Genomic DNA, 14334 nt, shown 5'->3' with positions numbered 1-14334 from the left:
TCTGGCTTCTACCCTTTCAACCATTAAAACTGCCATCTCAAAGATCACCCATCAAGGTTAAGAAATTCATCAGCCTTGATCTTCTAAACAAGGCTACATCATGACATCTGGTGGCCTGAAGCCTTTGGGAATTCTTCCTCCATAAAAAAAAAAAAAAAAAAAAAAACATTAAAACTGATCTCCGAAGACTGAGGTGTTATAAAGTCATGGTACAGTCTAGTCTGGATTGAATTCATTATATTTTAAAATATATTAAAACATTTTCATGAGTCCCTGAAGTTTCATAGGCTCTGGGCACCATGCCTATTGAATTTAATGGAGAAATAAGTCCTTCTTTGAAAACCTGGGTAAAGTTGAGGAGAAAGCCTTCATGAAATCTTTTATCTCTGGGAAACCACACTACTTTTTGCTTTTATCATTCCTTTTATTGGAAAAGCAACATAGTTATAAAAAAATTTTTAAGAAAACAGCTGACTCATAATCTCATATCCTAACAAAATGCTCCATTTGTAATTCACTTTCTAATCCAGATGGAAAGCTATTTTACATGGTTGATTGTTGTGTTTATGCAGTTCTATATTCTGCTTATTTCATTTTGTATTATTTTACTGAACATATTTTCCATGTTCCTACAATAGTCTTCCTAGCCATCAAGTTGACTTACAGTGATTGACTTTTCTCCTCTGTTGGTTTCCCAGTCTTTTCAGATTCTGATTTGTCTATTTTATTGCTTCCTCTTCCTCCTTTCATGGATTTAATCTGTGCCATCTGATTATTCTGTATATCCTCACTCCTAGTTTGTCTGATTCATGACTTTCACTATGGGCTTTATACGGGCTGAAGAGAATGAGCTTTGAAGATGATCCTTCCCAGTGGCAATTAGTGTTCAGTGATCTGTGTACATGACCTGCTCCAGCTCTTTCACACTGCATGGCTTGTGTTTGAGAGCCAGCCAGGCCATGGGGCATGGTCTAGTTAAACTCTATTCTAGTTAAACTCTAGTAATGGGCTCTGAATGTTAGAGACTGAAGGTAACTCAGAGGTGATTTATAAGACAGCTGAGGTTCAAAGAGGTTAAAAGACTTGATCATGGTTCTGGAACCAGGGAGCAGGGTTTTGAAACTTCATTCCTTGACCTCAAAGTTTCATTCTCTTTCTTCAATAGCATCTATTTTAAATTTGTTGAAAAGGAAATTCATTTTTTATTGCTGTACCATTAGAATGAGAATTTACATTGTAGAATTAAACTTATGCTAATTTTGTTGCCAGGTTTATCTGAATATTGTTTACTGGGAAGATAAAAAAATTCATAATGCAATTTTCAGTTAGATCCATACTTTGAAATTATCTGGACTGTTACAGGAGAAATGCTTGATGATTCATGTCTATTGGATGATAACTTCACCTGTGTTGTGAATGTTCACTTGTCTCTTGGCCTGTTGATTCACTTGTTACTACCATCCAATAGTCATATCAACTGAGCTTACCTGTTCAGAGATAAAGAGCAGATCAGTCTTTGTCCCAAAATAGCCAGGGCAACATTGGTACTAGCAACCTGCAGAGAACAAAGGCATTCATTAGTAAGATGAGTGAATTTGTCTATTTTGGTCACAAATATCACTACCCATAGCACTTTCATCTTAAAAAATATTGAAAAGAAAGAGCTCTTGAAAATACTGTCTTGCAGGTAGGGAGACTATAAAGACTTTCTGTTTGCAGATCTCCTTTAAATTATTTTTCATTTTCTTCTAATCTCTATTTTCCATGTATGTGTAAGTATGTGTGTATGTTTGTGTGTGTGTGTGTATGTGTGTGTGTGTGTGTAGCATCTCACTTAGGTTCATTGTTCAGTCGTTTTCTCTCAGATTGCATTTGGCCTTCATCTACTCAAATAAACTTGAACTCCACCTTGATGGACTTATTAAAAAAATTGGTTATTAATGTAAATGAAGCAGAGGAAAGGGCACACAGCATGTGGGGAAGGGTTGCGAGCCATTGAATGAGAACTGGCCTCCATACCTTCCTCTACCTCAGTCTCAACCTTGCCCCCTCCCCTAGTTGATGGAGCTCATCCCATCCCTCCAAACATTTGGTAGAGCCTGCAGGTCAGTGGTCTATTGCACAGACAGGATTGGTATCCATAGGCTGCCCTCCTGTCCCCACAGACTTACAAAGTCCATGGAAACGATGGTTTCTGCAGTCGAGTTCTCGGGCTGGGTGAGTATCATGATGGAGGCGGGGATGTCCAGGGTGAAGTTACCTGGTAGTAAACTGATCACAGGAGGCTCTGTTGCCATGACCTGTACCATGAAGGGCTTGGACAAGATGTAGAGTTCTGCAATCTGCCCACATTCAGGGAAAGAGAGAGATCGGGAGTCATGAGATGAGGAGGAGATATCACAAATCTGGGGTGGCCTGTGGTGATTAATCTTACATCATCACAGTCAGAAAAAAGCTCTTTAATAATAATACCAATAACAACATAGGATTAAGAACAGCTGGCATTTACTGAACACATACTGTGTGTCAGGCACATGTTAGGACTTTCAGTATTATTTCATTCAATGTCCACAAAATCCTTGTGAGGCAGGTTCTATCAGGATTCCCATTTCACAACTAAAGAGAATGAGCCTTAGAGAGATTAAGTAATTTTCTCAAGGTTTCAGGCAGGTAAGTTGTAGAACTAGGGTTCAAGTCTAGGTCTATCTGACTTACAATCCTTGCTCTAAACCCAGGAAGCTACACGAGCACCTCTGGGGCCTCCAGGGCAAACCTGACCCTTTCAGTACACTGTGCCCAGTACTCAGGTGCCACGCCACCATGATCTTAGTAGTTGCTTGACTAGGGTTTCAAATGGGTTCCTGGTTGCTTCAATGGTAGAGAATCTACCTGGAATGCGAGAGACCCAGATTCGATCCCTGGGTCGGGAAGATCCCCTGGAGAAGGGAATGGCAGCCCACTCCAGTATTGTTGCCTGGAGAATTCCATGGACAGAGGAGCCTGGCAAGCTATAGCCCATGGGGTCGCAAAGAGTTGGACACAACTGAGCGGCTAACACTACTACTACTAAGGTCACAAATGTAAGCCCTGTTCCTTCCTTTCCCATTTAAAGTAATTATTTCAAGAGCGGTGGAACTTATAGAAGGAAGAGAGGATTTATTCTGTGAATGTACAATGTCTTCACTAGAAACTTGTATTGTTCAGTTAGTATTTGTAGATATTTGATGAAAAGACAAAACTCTTGGGACTTCCCTGGTGGTCCAGTGGCTAAGACTCCATGCTCCCAATGTAGGGGGCCTGGGTTCAGTCCTAGGTCAGGGACTGCCTGACCTTCATGCCATAGCTGAAGATCCCGCATGTGGCACTATAAATAAATAAGTACTTTACCCGGGCCCCCTACATTGGGAGCATGGAGTCTTAGCCACTGGACCACCAGAGTGAAGTAAGCCAGAAAGAAAAACACCAAAACAGTATACTAACGCATATATATGGAATTTAGAAAGATGGTAACGACAACCCTGTATGCAAGACAGCAAAAAAGACACAGATGTATAGAACAGTCTTTTGGACTCTGTGCGGAGGGAGGGGGGATGATTTGGGAGAATGGCATTAAAACATGTATAATATCATATAAGAAACGAATCGCCAGTCCAGGTTCGATGCAGGATACAGGAAGCTTGGGGCTGGTGCACTGGGATGACCCAGAGGGATGGTATGGGGAGGGAGGTGGGAGGGGCGTTCAGGATGGGGAACATGTATACACCCGTGGCGGATGCATGTTGATGTATGGTGAAACCAATACAATATTGTAAAGTAAATAAATAAATAAATAAATAAAAAAGAAAAAAAAAACCCTCTTAAGAAGGGAAATATAGATGCAAGCTTGAACCAAAAAGGAATACAAAGTCTTCCAGAAATAACTGCAATGAAAGCAAATACACCATTAAGGAGTCAAACCCTGAGCACTCACCCGGGAGAGCATGTTGCCATGGGCTTGAGAGTTGTGAAGCAAATGGTTGGAAATCTGGAAAATCAAGAACATCATGTCACTGGAAGGTTTACACCTGGGTTGTATTTTCAGGCAAAATGCAGCATTCTTTATCATTTTTATGAATCGTGAAGCTGTTGCACCAGAAATGCCTAGGGTTTGAAGGTGATCTATCGATTCATAGCCCAAACACAGGAACTCAGAGGCCCACAGAAGTAAAGTCACTTGCCCTTAGGTCACACAGGAAGCTACACTGCTTTGAGAAGTACCTTTTAACCTTGGGAACACAGTGTACATCATATAGGTATGACCCATATGTAAATGTTTTACAGTGGTTAACAAGAAGTCTTGTTTTATTGTCCTCATTTTCAGAGATTACTGAGATAAACAATGCATAAGCAATTTATCTTCACAGATGAATGGTTTTCAGGTCTGATACTAGAAATATCTCATTCTCAGCGGTGTCTGGGAGCCGGTGTTGCCACCAGCATTTTGAACATAAGATTTATAACTACATGTATAATTGGGACCTAGAGAATGGAAAGAGTCATAAGGGATACTCAATGAAAGTTGTTAGCTGACTGGCTGGAGAGAGTGTTCTCATTATAAAAGGGAGGGGCATGACAAAGAGGTCAGTGAATATCTGTGCTATTTACTGATCATTGTAGATGTCAATTGTAATTACCAATAGGAGAAATCTTTATGTTGGCATAACACAAACAATAATAATAAACATGTATGGAGCATGTATTCTGTGTTAGGTACTGGCCTGAATACTTTACATATATGTAAACCTCTTTAATGCCCGAAACAACCCCATGTGTATGGATTTATTATTATTCCTATTTTCCAAATGATGAAAATCTGGCATAGAGATGTTAGGTACATTGAAATTGCCAAAATTTCACAGGTATTCATCACAGGTAATAAGTAGTGAAAGGGGTTCTTAGTATTATTTAAGATCAGTCTAGAAGAACATAAAAAGCTGAAATTGGCAGAACTGGAAACCCAGCAACTCTCCAATTCATATCAACATTCATTCTGCAATCCCTTTATTCATTGTCCTGCTAGAAGTGATAGTGTCTACAAAGGCCCAGGAATAAGAACCTAACAACCCCCGTAATGGGATACTTAAAATATCATCCATCAACATTCCTCACCTCTTTTGTGGTGAGAGTGAAGCTGAAAGCCCCAGCTGTAAAATAAGCATAGGATGCAGATTTAAAGAAATACTCGGAGATTCCAATGTAGAGCATAGAGTCACGGCGTTCCGGGAGCACAAAAGGAACTGATGGGAAGGGGGGATATCGGAGACTTTTCAACGGGTAGAAAACGCCCTGTGGGGAAATAGAAAGACCAGTGTATTAGGGGAAGACAGCTGTGTAGGGTTAAAAGGACGTGGACCCACTCAAGTCAGAATATGGAAAATTGCAGAAACTCAGTAGGGATGAGAAAACCGTGAGTCCTCTGACTGCTTGACTACGGGCTATATTTCAATGCTTTGATGACTTCTTGAGCAGATCTGAGCGTGTCTTGTCCACCCTGGGGTGTAATCTGGTGAGAGCGTCCTTGTTGGTCCTCTTCTCAGAGAAAGGAAGGCAAGTGCCTGTATCTGGAGGGGACAGCTCTGGAGAGTTCCCAAAGTGCCATGTAGAAAATTAAAGATGTCAAACCTCTGATCTACAAAACCCATGACTTCTGAGCATCTGGGGCATCACAGACACAAAAGGACCCAGGACGCTACGTGGCTTAAAGCATTTTTGTGACATTTTAAATGCTGACCTCATTAGCTATAGGTTGTTATTACAAAATGGTGTCTCATGTAACGTTTAACTGATTTGAATGACTCTGAGTCCTTGAAACATAAGTCTGTATGCATTTAAAAAAACAATGATATTAACTTTGGAGCAAAATAATGTAACCACAGTTAATCACTTTTCTAGAATCAGCACACACCATTATCATGTGCTAATGGCCCTGACCAAGATCAGCAGCCCTCAGTTAAATTCACTAACCTGAGAGTTAGGAATAAATAGAAGTATCAATATTTATAATATATGGATCTGTTGAGTTCTAATAAATGCAGACTATCTTACTTGCTGCCTCTTAGCCTCAAACCTTACTCCCAGACGTAAAGACAACACACTTTTCTTGAAGAAGGCAGACATATGTCATGTAATCCAAACAATCATTTACCAATCAAGAAAGTGTTCAAGAGTCTTTTAAAGGGACATAAACATGAGAGAATTCCTTGAAAGAAAATTAAATTATTGGAAGAGAACGTAGTTATATTTCCTTCTGCACATAATGTTTGTTCCTCGAATATTGGCTGTTAATGGCCAAAATCAGAACTCTGATGATGACAAAATTACCTTCAAATTGAGGTCAAAGTAATTCTCAGTAATTTCTGGGGAACTGATTAGGGAATAATCCAGCAGAGTATAGTTGTCAATCTTTCTTAAAACTAAAAAACAAAGAAAAAAGAAAATTTACATTCATACAGGTATAGTATAACACGATTAATGTTTATCCAGAACAATATAATTCTGAATCCTCTGTTATTTAAAACAAAATTAACTATTACCCCATTTCTTACATAACACTTGCTCACTTTTCAAAACTCAGGAAAAGTAGATAAATGAAAAGAAGAAAATAAAAACTTTCATTTGTCACATTGCCCTGAGAGAAACATCAATAAAATTTTGGCTGTTGTTGTTTAGTCACTAAGCTGTGTCTTGACTTTTTGTGAACCCATGGATTACAGCACCCCAGGCTTCCCTGTCCTTCACCATCTCCTGGAGTTTGCTCAAATTCATGTCCATTGGTACACCAAATTTTCGTCCATATCCTGTTATACATGCTCCCAAAAGTGAAGAAATTTGCCCACAGCAAGCTAGGACATGGGACTCTTCCACTGGTTCTTTCCTCATCTTTTCTACATCTTCTTACTCTTTCCCTACCTCGCCAATCTATTATTTTTTATTCATCTATCTGCATCCACTCATCAATCCATCTGTCCAGACACCATCTCCTTTCATCCCTTGTTTATTAAACTACTATGAGTTAGGCACTGTGCTTGGTGTTAGGGACACAGAGAAGAGTCAAAGTTCCTCCCCTCAAGGAACTCAAGGTGGAACAGGAAATTAACACAATGTAATAAGAGCAGATCTATAGCTGAGCTCTGGATGGTCCAGCTACAAACTGAGTCTTATAGTCTTCCCCACCTTGGTATCAATAAATCCATTTCTTCCAGTTTTTCAGATGCTCAACATAAACCCTGGGGTCATCCATCCCTGATTCTTTTCATGATCCACATTCAATGTGTCAGCAAGTACCACTGTCTCTACCCTCCAGGTACATCTGGAACCTGAACGCCTCTCACCATCTTCCTCACTTCATCCAGGCCCCTCCCTTCCTTGCTCATATGGGTCACTGTGGCAATCTCTTAAGTGGTCTCCCTGCCTCCACCTTTGACCCTGTCCTATAATTAATAGAAGCCAGAGTGATCTCCTTAAAATATAAGTCAGGACATGCAAGGACTCTCCAACAACTTCTCATCTCAGACTAAGAGCCAGCCTTCGTGATGACCTATAGAACTCTGAAGCTCTAACCATCTGCTTTCCCCTCTTTGACCTTGTTTCCTGATACTTCCCCCTCGTTCCTTCTGTTTCCAGTATGGTCTCCTGACAGTTCCTCCAAGGCACTCAGCATGTTCCCACAGGGGCCTTTGAGCTTGAGTTTTCCTCTGACTGGAAAGTCCTTCATCCAGATTTAGGAGCAGCTGCTCCCTACTTTGGAGAAGGCAATGGTATCCCACTCCAGTACTCTTGCTGGGAAAATCCCATGGACGGAGGAGCCTGGTAGGCTGCAGTCCATGGGGTCGCTACGAGTCAGACACGACTGAGCGACTTCACTTTCACTTTTCACTTTCATACATTGGAGAAGGAAATGGCAACCCACTCCAGTGTTCTTGCCTGGAGAATCCCAGGGACGAGGGAGCCTGGTGGGCTGCCATCTCAGGGGTCGCACAGAGTCGGACACGACTGAAGCGACTTAGCAGCAGCAGCAGCAGCAGCTCCCTACTTCATTCAGGTCCTTACTCTAATGCCACTTGTTCAGGGGTGCCTTTCCCGGCCAGGCTATTTTAAACAGCCCCCACTCCCGCCCCCGCCCCACTGCCAGCAAGTTCCTTCCCTGCTTTAGTTTTCGTCTTACCATTTATTGCAATGATACTGTAGATGTTACTAATTATCTTGCTGGCTGGCTGTCTCCTCTCACTAGCCCCATAAGGGCAGGTATTTCTGTCTCCTAGGCTCACTGCTGCATCTCCAGCACCAAGAATAGCACCCAGCCTATTCCAGGGGCTCAGCACATCATTGGGGGATGAGTGGATGGTGTGCAAAGAGATAGAAACACCCAAAGTATCAGGTGAGCATTGAGGAACTGGAACTATGCCTGAGCGGAGGGAATAGGACAAGAAATGGCTGAGGGACAGGAAGCAGAAGGAGCTGTGCTTAGCACAGTGCTGGCAGAGAGACAGGTACTCAGTAAATATCTCTTAAGTGAATAAATGGATGAAGAGGAGAGAAGGCTTTTCTAGACAGAGAGGACAGCAAGGTGGGAGGCAAGGGTGTGAGGAAGGAGAAGCAGTTTGATGGCTGGAGCAGCTAGAGGTGGAAGATGAAGTTCAGAGAGGTGAGGAGGAGCCGGACCATGACAGGCAGGTCTTGTAGTCCATGTTAAGGGATTTGGACTTGATCCTGAAGGCAGCTATAGGAACCACCAAAGGGATTAGAACCAGGGGTAACTGATCAGGATGAGCATCCATCATTCTGAAGAGGATGGGTTTAGTACCAGAGCTGGGATTCAAGCTCACAAGAGTTTAATCCTCTGCCTTGCATCTTGTCTCCTGAAGCCATCTCCTCCTGCAGTGAAGCTAGCTAACCAGCAGAAAAGAGCAGGCCCTACACACTCGGGTCAGTCCCTGTGTGCCCCTCCCTGCAGTGGCACTAGTTTGCAGAGGGGAAAGCAGACCAGAGAGCTGGAGCAAAGCCCACCTGGAGAGCACCTGAGTGCAGGGTGGGAGAAGAAGCACCCGGAAGAGACGGCTCTAGGACTCACCCTCCAGCATGCTGAGATTGGCATTCAGTGCCTCCACCTCACCTGTGATAATGGGACAGAGCTGGCCATAAAAGGAAAAAAAAATGCAAGTTATCACATTGTACTGGACATCTCTGTTTCAGGGCCTAGACCGCGCCCACAAAGGCCTTTCAGTAAGAAGACCTTCTCCCTTTGGACTTTCCCTTAAATGTTTCCCTTAAATGAATTGATGTCCATGGGCCTCAAGTTCCTAGTGAGTGGGTGGTGTGCCACTGAATGCTGGCTCATCTTCAGAGCAACTGGGACTACACCCAGCTTGCCCCATCAAAGAACGAGCTCTTGGCTTTCCTTCCTGCGGCACGAAAGGACGTGTGCCCAGTCCATGTGCTATGACACCTGGGGAACCTGCTGAGCCTCTCCTGATGGCAGGGATGCCCCTGCCTCTTGCCTTCACTGCCAGCATGCCAGGCCCTGCCCTGGGAGAGTTAGATCAGGGACTTGACTTCCTTGCTGGGCTGCTTTGAGAGCTCATTTGATCAAACATCTACTTAGATCAGAACCCCTTTTGGAATCAGAAAAGCAATCTTGAATCACTCCCAAGCACATCTGTAGGAAGGAGGAAAAGTACCGAGGTGGGTGCCATGTGCTAGGCATACGCTGAACACTCAGTGTGGAGGTTACAAGCAGAGGCTCAGGAGTCTGACTGCCTGGCCTTGGATGCCTTGGCAAGTTCCTTGTACTCTTTTGCCTCACCCCCCTCATCTGCAACACGTGGATGATAATTGCATCTGCTATGTCATAAGCATTCAATGAATGTTACCGATTGTTAACCTCATTCTGTTTTCACTACAGTCCTGAGGGGCAGGCACTACTGTCCTTTATTTACAGATGGGAAAACTGAAGCTTAGAGAAGGTGATCAAGTAGATCAGCAGGATTTGAAATCTGGTCTGACATGGCTAGACCACTGTGGTCGGAGCATTCCTGTCCTTTTCCAGTGACACAGAGGGAACCCTAGAAGCAAAGCATCTATGAGCTCCATGTCATATATAAACTCCAGGCAAGCTTAACTATCGGCTTCTTTTTGGAGGCCAAAGGACCATGACTCGTTTTGAACGATGGATGAGCAAGGGTGGGGTCTCTTAAGGTGACAGCACTCTTTCCCAGCCACTCTTTAATATGCACATTCGCTGGCACTCAGCAAATTTCAGGTCAGGATGGAGAAAGATAGGAAAGCTTCAGCATCCTTGGGCAAGCCGGGCAACCTTGTTGGACAAGCTGCTTAATGTTTCTGTGTGTCAATTTGCTCATCAAGTTCATTATCTACCTCCTGCCTTCTGAGCATTGAATTCAACACAAGGAGGATGGAGACAGCCAGACACCATCCTTGCTCCTCTTTTCCAGAGATGAATCTCCTTTCTTTTCCCTGTCCTCCTCACCTGTCTCCTTGTCTCTCCAGAAACATGTGAAGTGTTCAGGGAAGATACTGTCAGGATTAGAAAGAGGGCTCACCACCAATTCCATCTTTTCCTTCTCCAAATGCTGACTTCTGGAATCAGGAAGTCACCTTAACTTACACTATTTCACTTGGCTGGAAATATCCATTCTTTTCTCCCATTCCTTACCTATTCAAATCCTACCTGTAATTCAAGGCCAAGTTCAAGACCTGCACCCTCCAAAAGTATCCCCCAGGATACTTCCAGGATCTATTTATTTAATTTTTCCATTTCTCTGAACCCCTTCAGTTCAATCTAAGGACAACATAGGTATGTACAAGATTCAAATACATATTCAGTTAGTTTCCCAAGTCTGAACTGGGTTTTCCTAAACAGAGGAGCGTATTCCTTTTGCATATCCCCAACAGACTATAGCCTAGTGCTGGGCATACAGTAGGCACACAATAATCCAAATCTTTTTGATTGTTTGCCCACCCTGAGGTCAGGATTTGAGGGAAGGAGTGCTGTTTTATGTATCTCTATATCTCTAGCACCAACCATAGTATTTGGCACATAGCAGGCACTTGAGAAACTATTAAGCTGCAAAGGGTAATGTTTGTGAAAGTGCCTTGGGGAGTGCTTAGCACACAGCTGGTGCTCAGGCAAGGTTTATTGACTTAGAGTTCATCAAAGCATGGTAGAACTGCTGCTGACAGCATGTCACTGTGGCTGGATAATCTTTAAGGACTTACCATTTCATTTAATTTCTTTAAAATGGGTTTCTCCATGGGCTCAGCGAAGGAGTTATATAGGACACTAGGGAAAAAAAAATTTTTTTTAAGGCTTATACAGAATCATATCTGCCAGTTGATAACCACCCCTAGGAGCCGCCTGAGAATCCAGCCACAGCCTGGCCACTGCCCACCAGGGTGCCCTTGCTCACCTGAGCTCTCCAGAAAACGAGACGTCAGCATGGCTCACTTGAGCATAGCAGTCTTGGAGCTTCAGGATCGGGTGACCAAAGTCATTTCGGGACAGGACAACTATACCAGTGAAATAGACCCCAGAGAGAAACAGGTCAGCTGCTCCTGTGTCTTGGCTGTTGAGAGAAAAAGTGCAAGGTTACCCAAGCCTGGGCAGGGGTGGAGATGGATCTTGTTCCTCTGAATCTACGCCCATAGGAGGGCTTACCCATAGGCTGTAAGCCCCAGGAGGGCAGGAACCTCATCACCTCTGGATTCCTGGTACTTAACAACAGATAGGGGTGGAGCTGAATGGATATTTACTGAACAAATGAAGTAACAAATGTGCGAATGGTGACAGCTCTAGGCGCCTTGTAGGTATTTCATCCTGAGTGCTCTGGCCTCCATCGTGGTTGGGCATGTTTTAATATTAACCACAATTGATATATGAAGCTTGTTTGGAGGGAGAACATAGGGGTAAAGTGGCCACAGCTTATTTAGGACGGGCATCTAGATGGGAAGGTGACAGTTAGATGTCGTATGTGAACTCCTTGATGGTGTTCATCTCCAGGCCCCAGGATTTACCTTGTGGCTTGACACAGAATAAGCACTCAATCTATGGTTGATAAGTCAGCAAGGAAATGAATAATACATGACTCTCTGCTTCTTATGAGGGAAAATGTTATTTTTCTACTGTCTATAAGACTAGAGTTCTTGAGAGGGAGATGAGTGGTATTCAGTACCATTTGTAAATGGATGCAGTAGGCACTCAATAAATGGATGTTGAACGACCAAATGGGTGAATGAATGTGTTATCCTAGGGGAATCAACCAAGGCAGACCTAAACATTTCACTCAGGATAGTGACTTGCACATAGTAGGCAGTTTATAAGTGCACCTTGAACTTGATCCTTTCTTTCTACAGAAGAGTGCAAAGGCCTTTTGGTAGAGGGAGGATTGGGCTCAAGCTGACTACCCTCCTCCAACCTCCTTATGAGGTAGGAAGGCTTATTGACAAGCAGTTGTCCTTACAGTTAGGGAAACATGTTCAAAGACTAGCTCAAGGTCAGATGGCAATTCACTGGGACTCTGAAATGTTAAGCTCATGTCAATGCCTCTAACAATCAGGGACTTCTAGCTCTTAGGAAATCTTAAATGGCACATTGATCAGCGGCTCTGCCACTGATGCTTTTCAGGCCCCTCTCCCTTGTCCCCAGAAAAGATATTCTGTTTTAAATCTCTCCTTGAAGAATGCACTTGAGAAAGATGGTTAATGTCAGGTAGTTAGACTAGGAAAAAGGAGTCCAAAATAGTGGTGATTAAAAGACAAAGAAAGGAAAAAGCCTGCAAAAACAGAACAGAGTAAGGTCTGAGGACCAGAGTGAAAACATCAAGTGAAACAAACAGCCCTCCTGGCTAGCCCAATTTACACAGCGCAGGCTCAGGAGGAGGAGAAAAAACATGAAAAGAGGAGCCAAAATTGAGCCTCTCTCTTCTCTTCTCTTTGCTTCTTTTGGGTTGTCCCACCCTCACACCTCAAGGGTGTATTTTCCTTTGCTTGCCAAATAAAACTGAGCTGTAACCAAGCTGTAACACTGGTCCATCCATCGCTTCAAATTTTTGCTGTGGCGAGACAGAACCGAGGAAATTACACACTCCCCCGACAGTTAACGACTGAGGGAAAGAACCCTAATGTCAAATACATTGGCAAACATGTGCAGTTTTGATTTTTTTCTCCACTTCCCCCCAAAATAGCAGCAGACTTTTCAGAGGAATACTCACAAAAGTGGAGACTTGACTTCCCAGTCTGTGCTGATGTTGGTAGTTCCATGGTTGGTCAGAGCCTTGATTCCGACACCAGGAACAAAGGAGAGTGAAGTATTTGGAAATGAAAAGGCATTGATTTTTATGCTATAAAACAAGAAACAGAAAAATTAGTGCAACTCCCGTAGCACATATTTCAGTAAAGCAAAACCCAAAATGCAGTTGTAGAACTCTTGAAAGGAACAGGCAATTGTGAATTCCTATAGAGGAAGGGGGCTTCCCTGGTGGCTCAGATGGTAAAGAATCCACTTGCAATGCAGGAGACCCCAGTTCAATCCCTGGGTCTGGAAGATTCCCCTGGATAAGTGACTGGCAACCCACTCCAGTACTCTTGCCTGGAAAATCCCACGGACTGAGGAACCTGGTGGGCTACAGTCTATGGGGTCACAAAGGGTCAGACACGACTGAGTGACTAAGGCTTGCTTGAAGGTAGAGAAAGGACCCTCGGGTCTGCACTGCAGCCTCAGGGCACTGCTTCCTAATTCCCTTCAGACCCTTGGCAGGAAGCCCCTTGTATCTAGTGGAGGGGAGAAATGAGCAGGCTTAGAAGCAAATTTTCAAGTAATCAGTCTCCTTCTTTAGTTTCTCTAAAGACAGAATATTGCCATCAGGATCTTTCCCCTCAGCTGTTTCAGTATTTCTCAATGGGGGGAACATTCATATTTTGGATGGGACAATTATTTTTTATAGAGGACTGTTGGCAGGATATTTGGCATGTGTACCAACTAAATGCCAATAGTTCCCCCTCCCTCACAATCATCAGGACAGTAAACAGCCTGCCTTCCTTCCAAATGCCCTCTTACGTGGACAGTATTTTCCCTAGTTGAGAAACTTACTTTACAGCATGAACTCCTTCTAAGGATTCTCTGAGTGGTCACTGGTCACACAGGTAATTAGAGGCAGTAGGTGTGCCAGGCTGCAACAGCACAGGAGCGGCCTAGAGGAGCCACCCCTTGCCCGAGGTCAGGGGCAGCAGCGAGAGGAGCTACCCATGTCTGATGTCAGGGGAGGTGGCCAAGAGGAGCTA

The 14334-nt window shown here is 43.5% G+C and overlaps 1 protein-coding gene across 2 annotated transcripts in view; it reads right to left on the bottom strand.

The window, feature by feature from the left end:
* The window catches only part of BPIFC (BPI fold containing family C), a 44094-nt gene that overhangs the window by 12936 nt on the left and 16824 nt on the right, over positions 1–14334 (bottom strand). For both annotated transcript variants that reach the window (XM_027541864.1, XM_027541865.1), the window contains exons 4-12: positions 13266–13394; positions 11466–11621; positions 11275–11338; positions 9110–9170; positions 6361–6452; positions 5149–5325; positions 3971–4024; positions 2172–2342; positions 1488–1555 (exon numbers count right to left, since the gene is read on the bottom strand). In XM_027541864.1, the coding sequence (XP_027397665.1) occupies positions 1488–1555; positions 2172–2342; positions 3971–4024; positions 5149–5325; positions 6361–6452; positions 9110–9170; positions 11275–11338; positions 11466–11621; positions 13266–13394 (972 nt within the window). The remainder of the gene's footprint in view (positions 1–1487; positions 1556–2171; positions 2343–3970; positions 4025–5148; positions 5326–6360; positions 6453–9109; positions 9171–11274; positions 11339–11465; positions 11622–13265; positions 13395–14334) is intronic.

Source organism: Bos indicus x Bos taurus, chromosome 5 (assembly GCF_003369695.1).
Source record: "Bos indicus x Bos taurus breed Angus x Brahman F1 hybrid chromosome 5, Bos_hybrid_MaternalHap_v2.0, whole genome shotgun sequence".
Lineage (NCBI taxonomy): Eukaryota > Metazoa > Chordata > Mammalia > Artiodactyla > Bovidae > Bos > Bos indicus x Bos taurus.
This window is presented reverse-complemented; position numbering and strand designations above follow the sequence as displayed.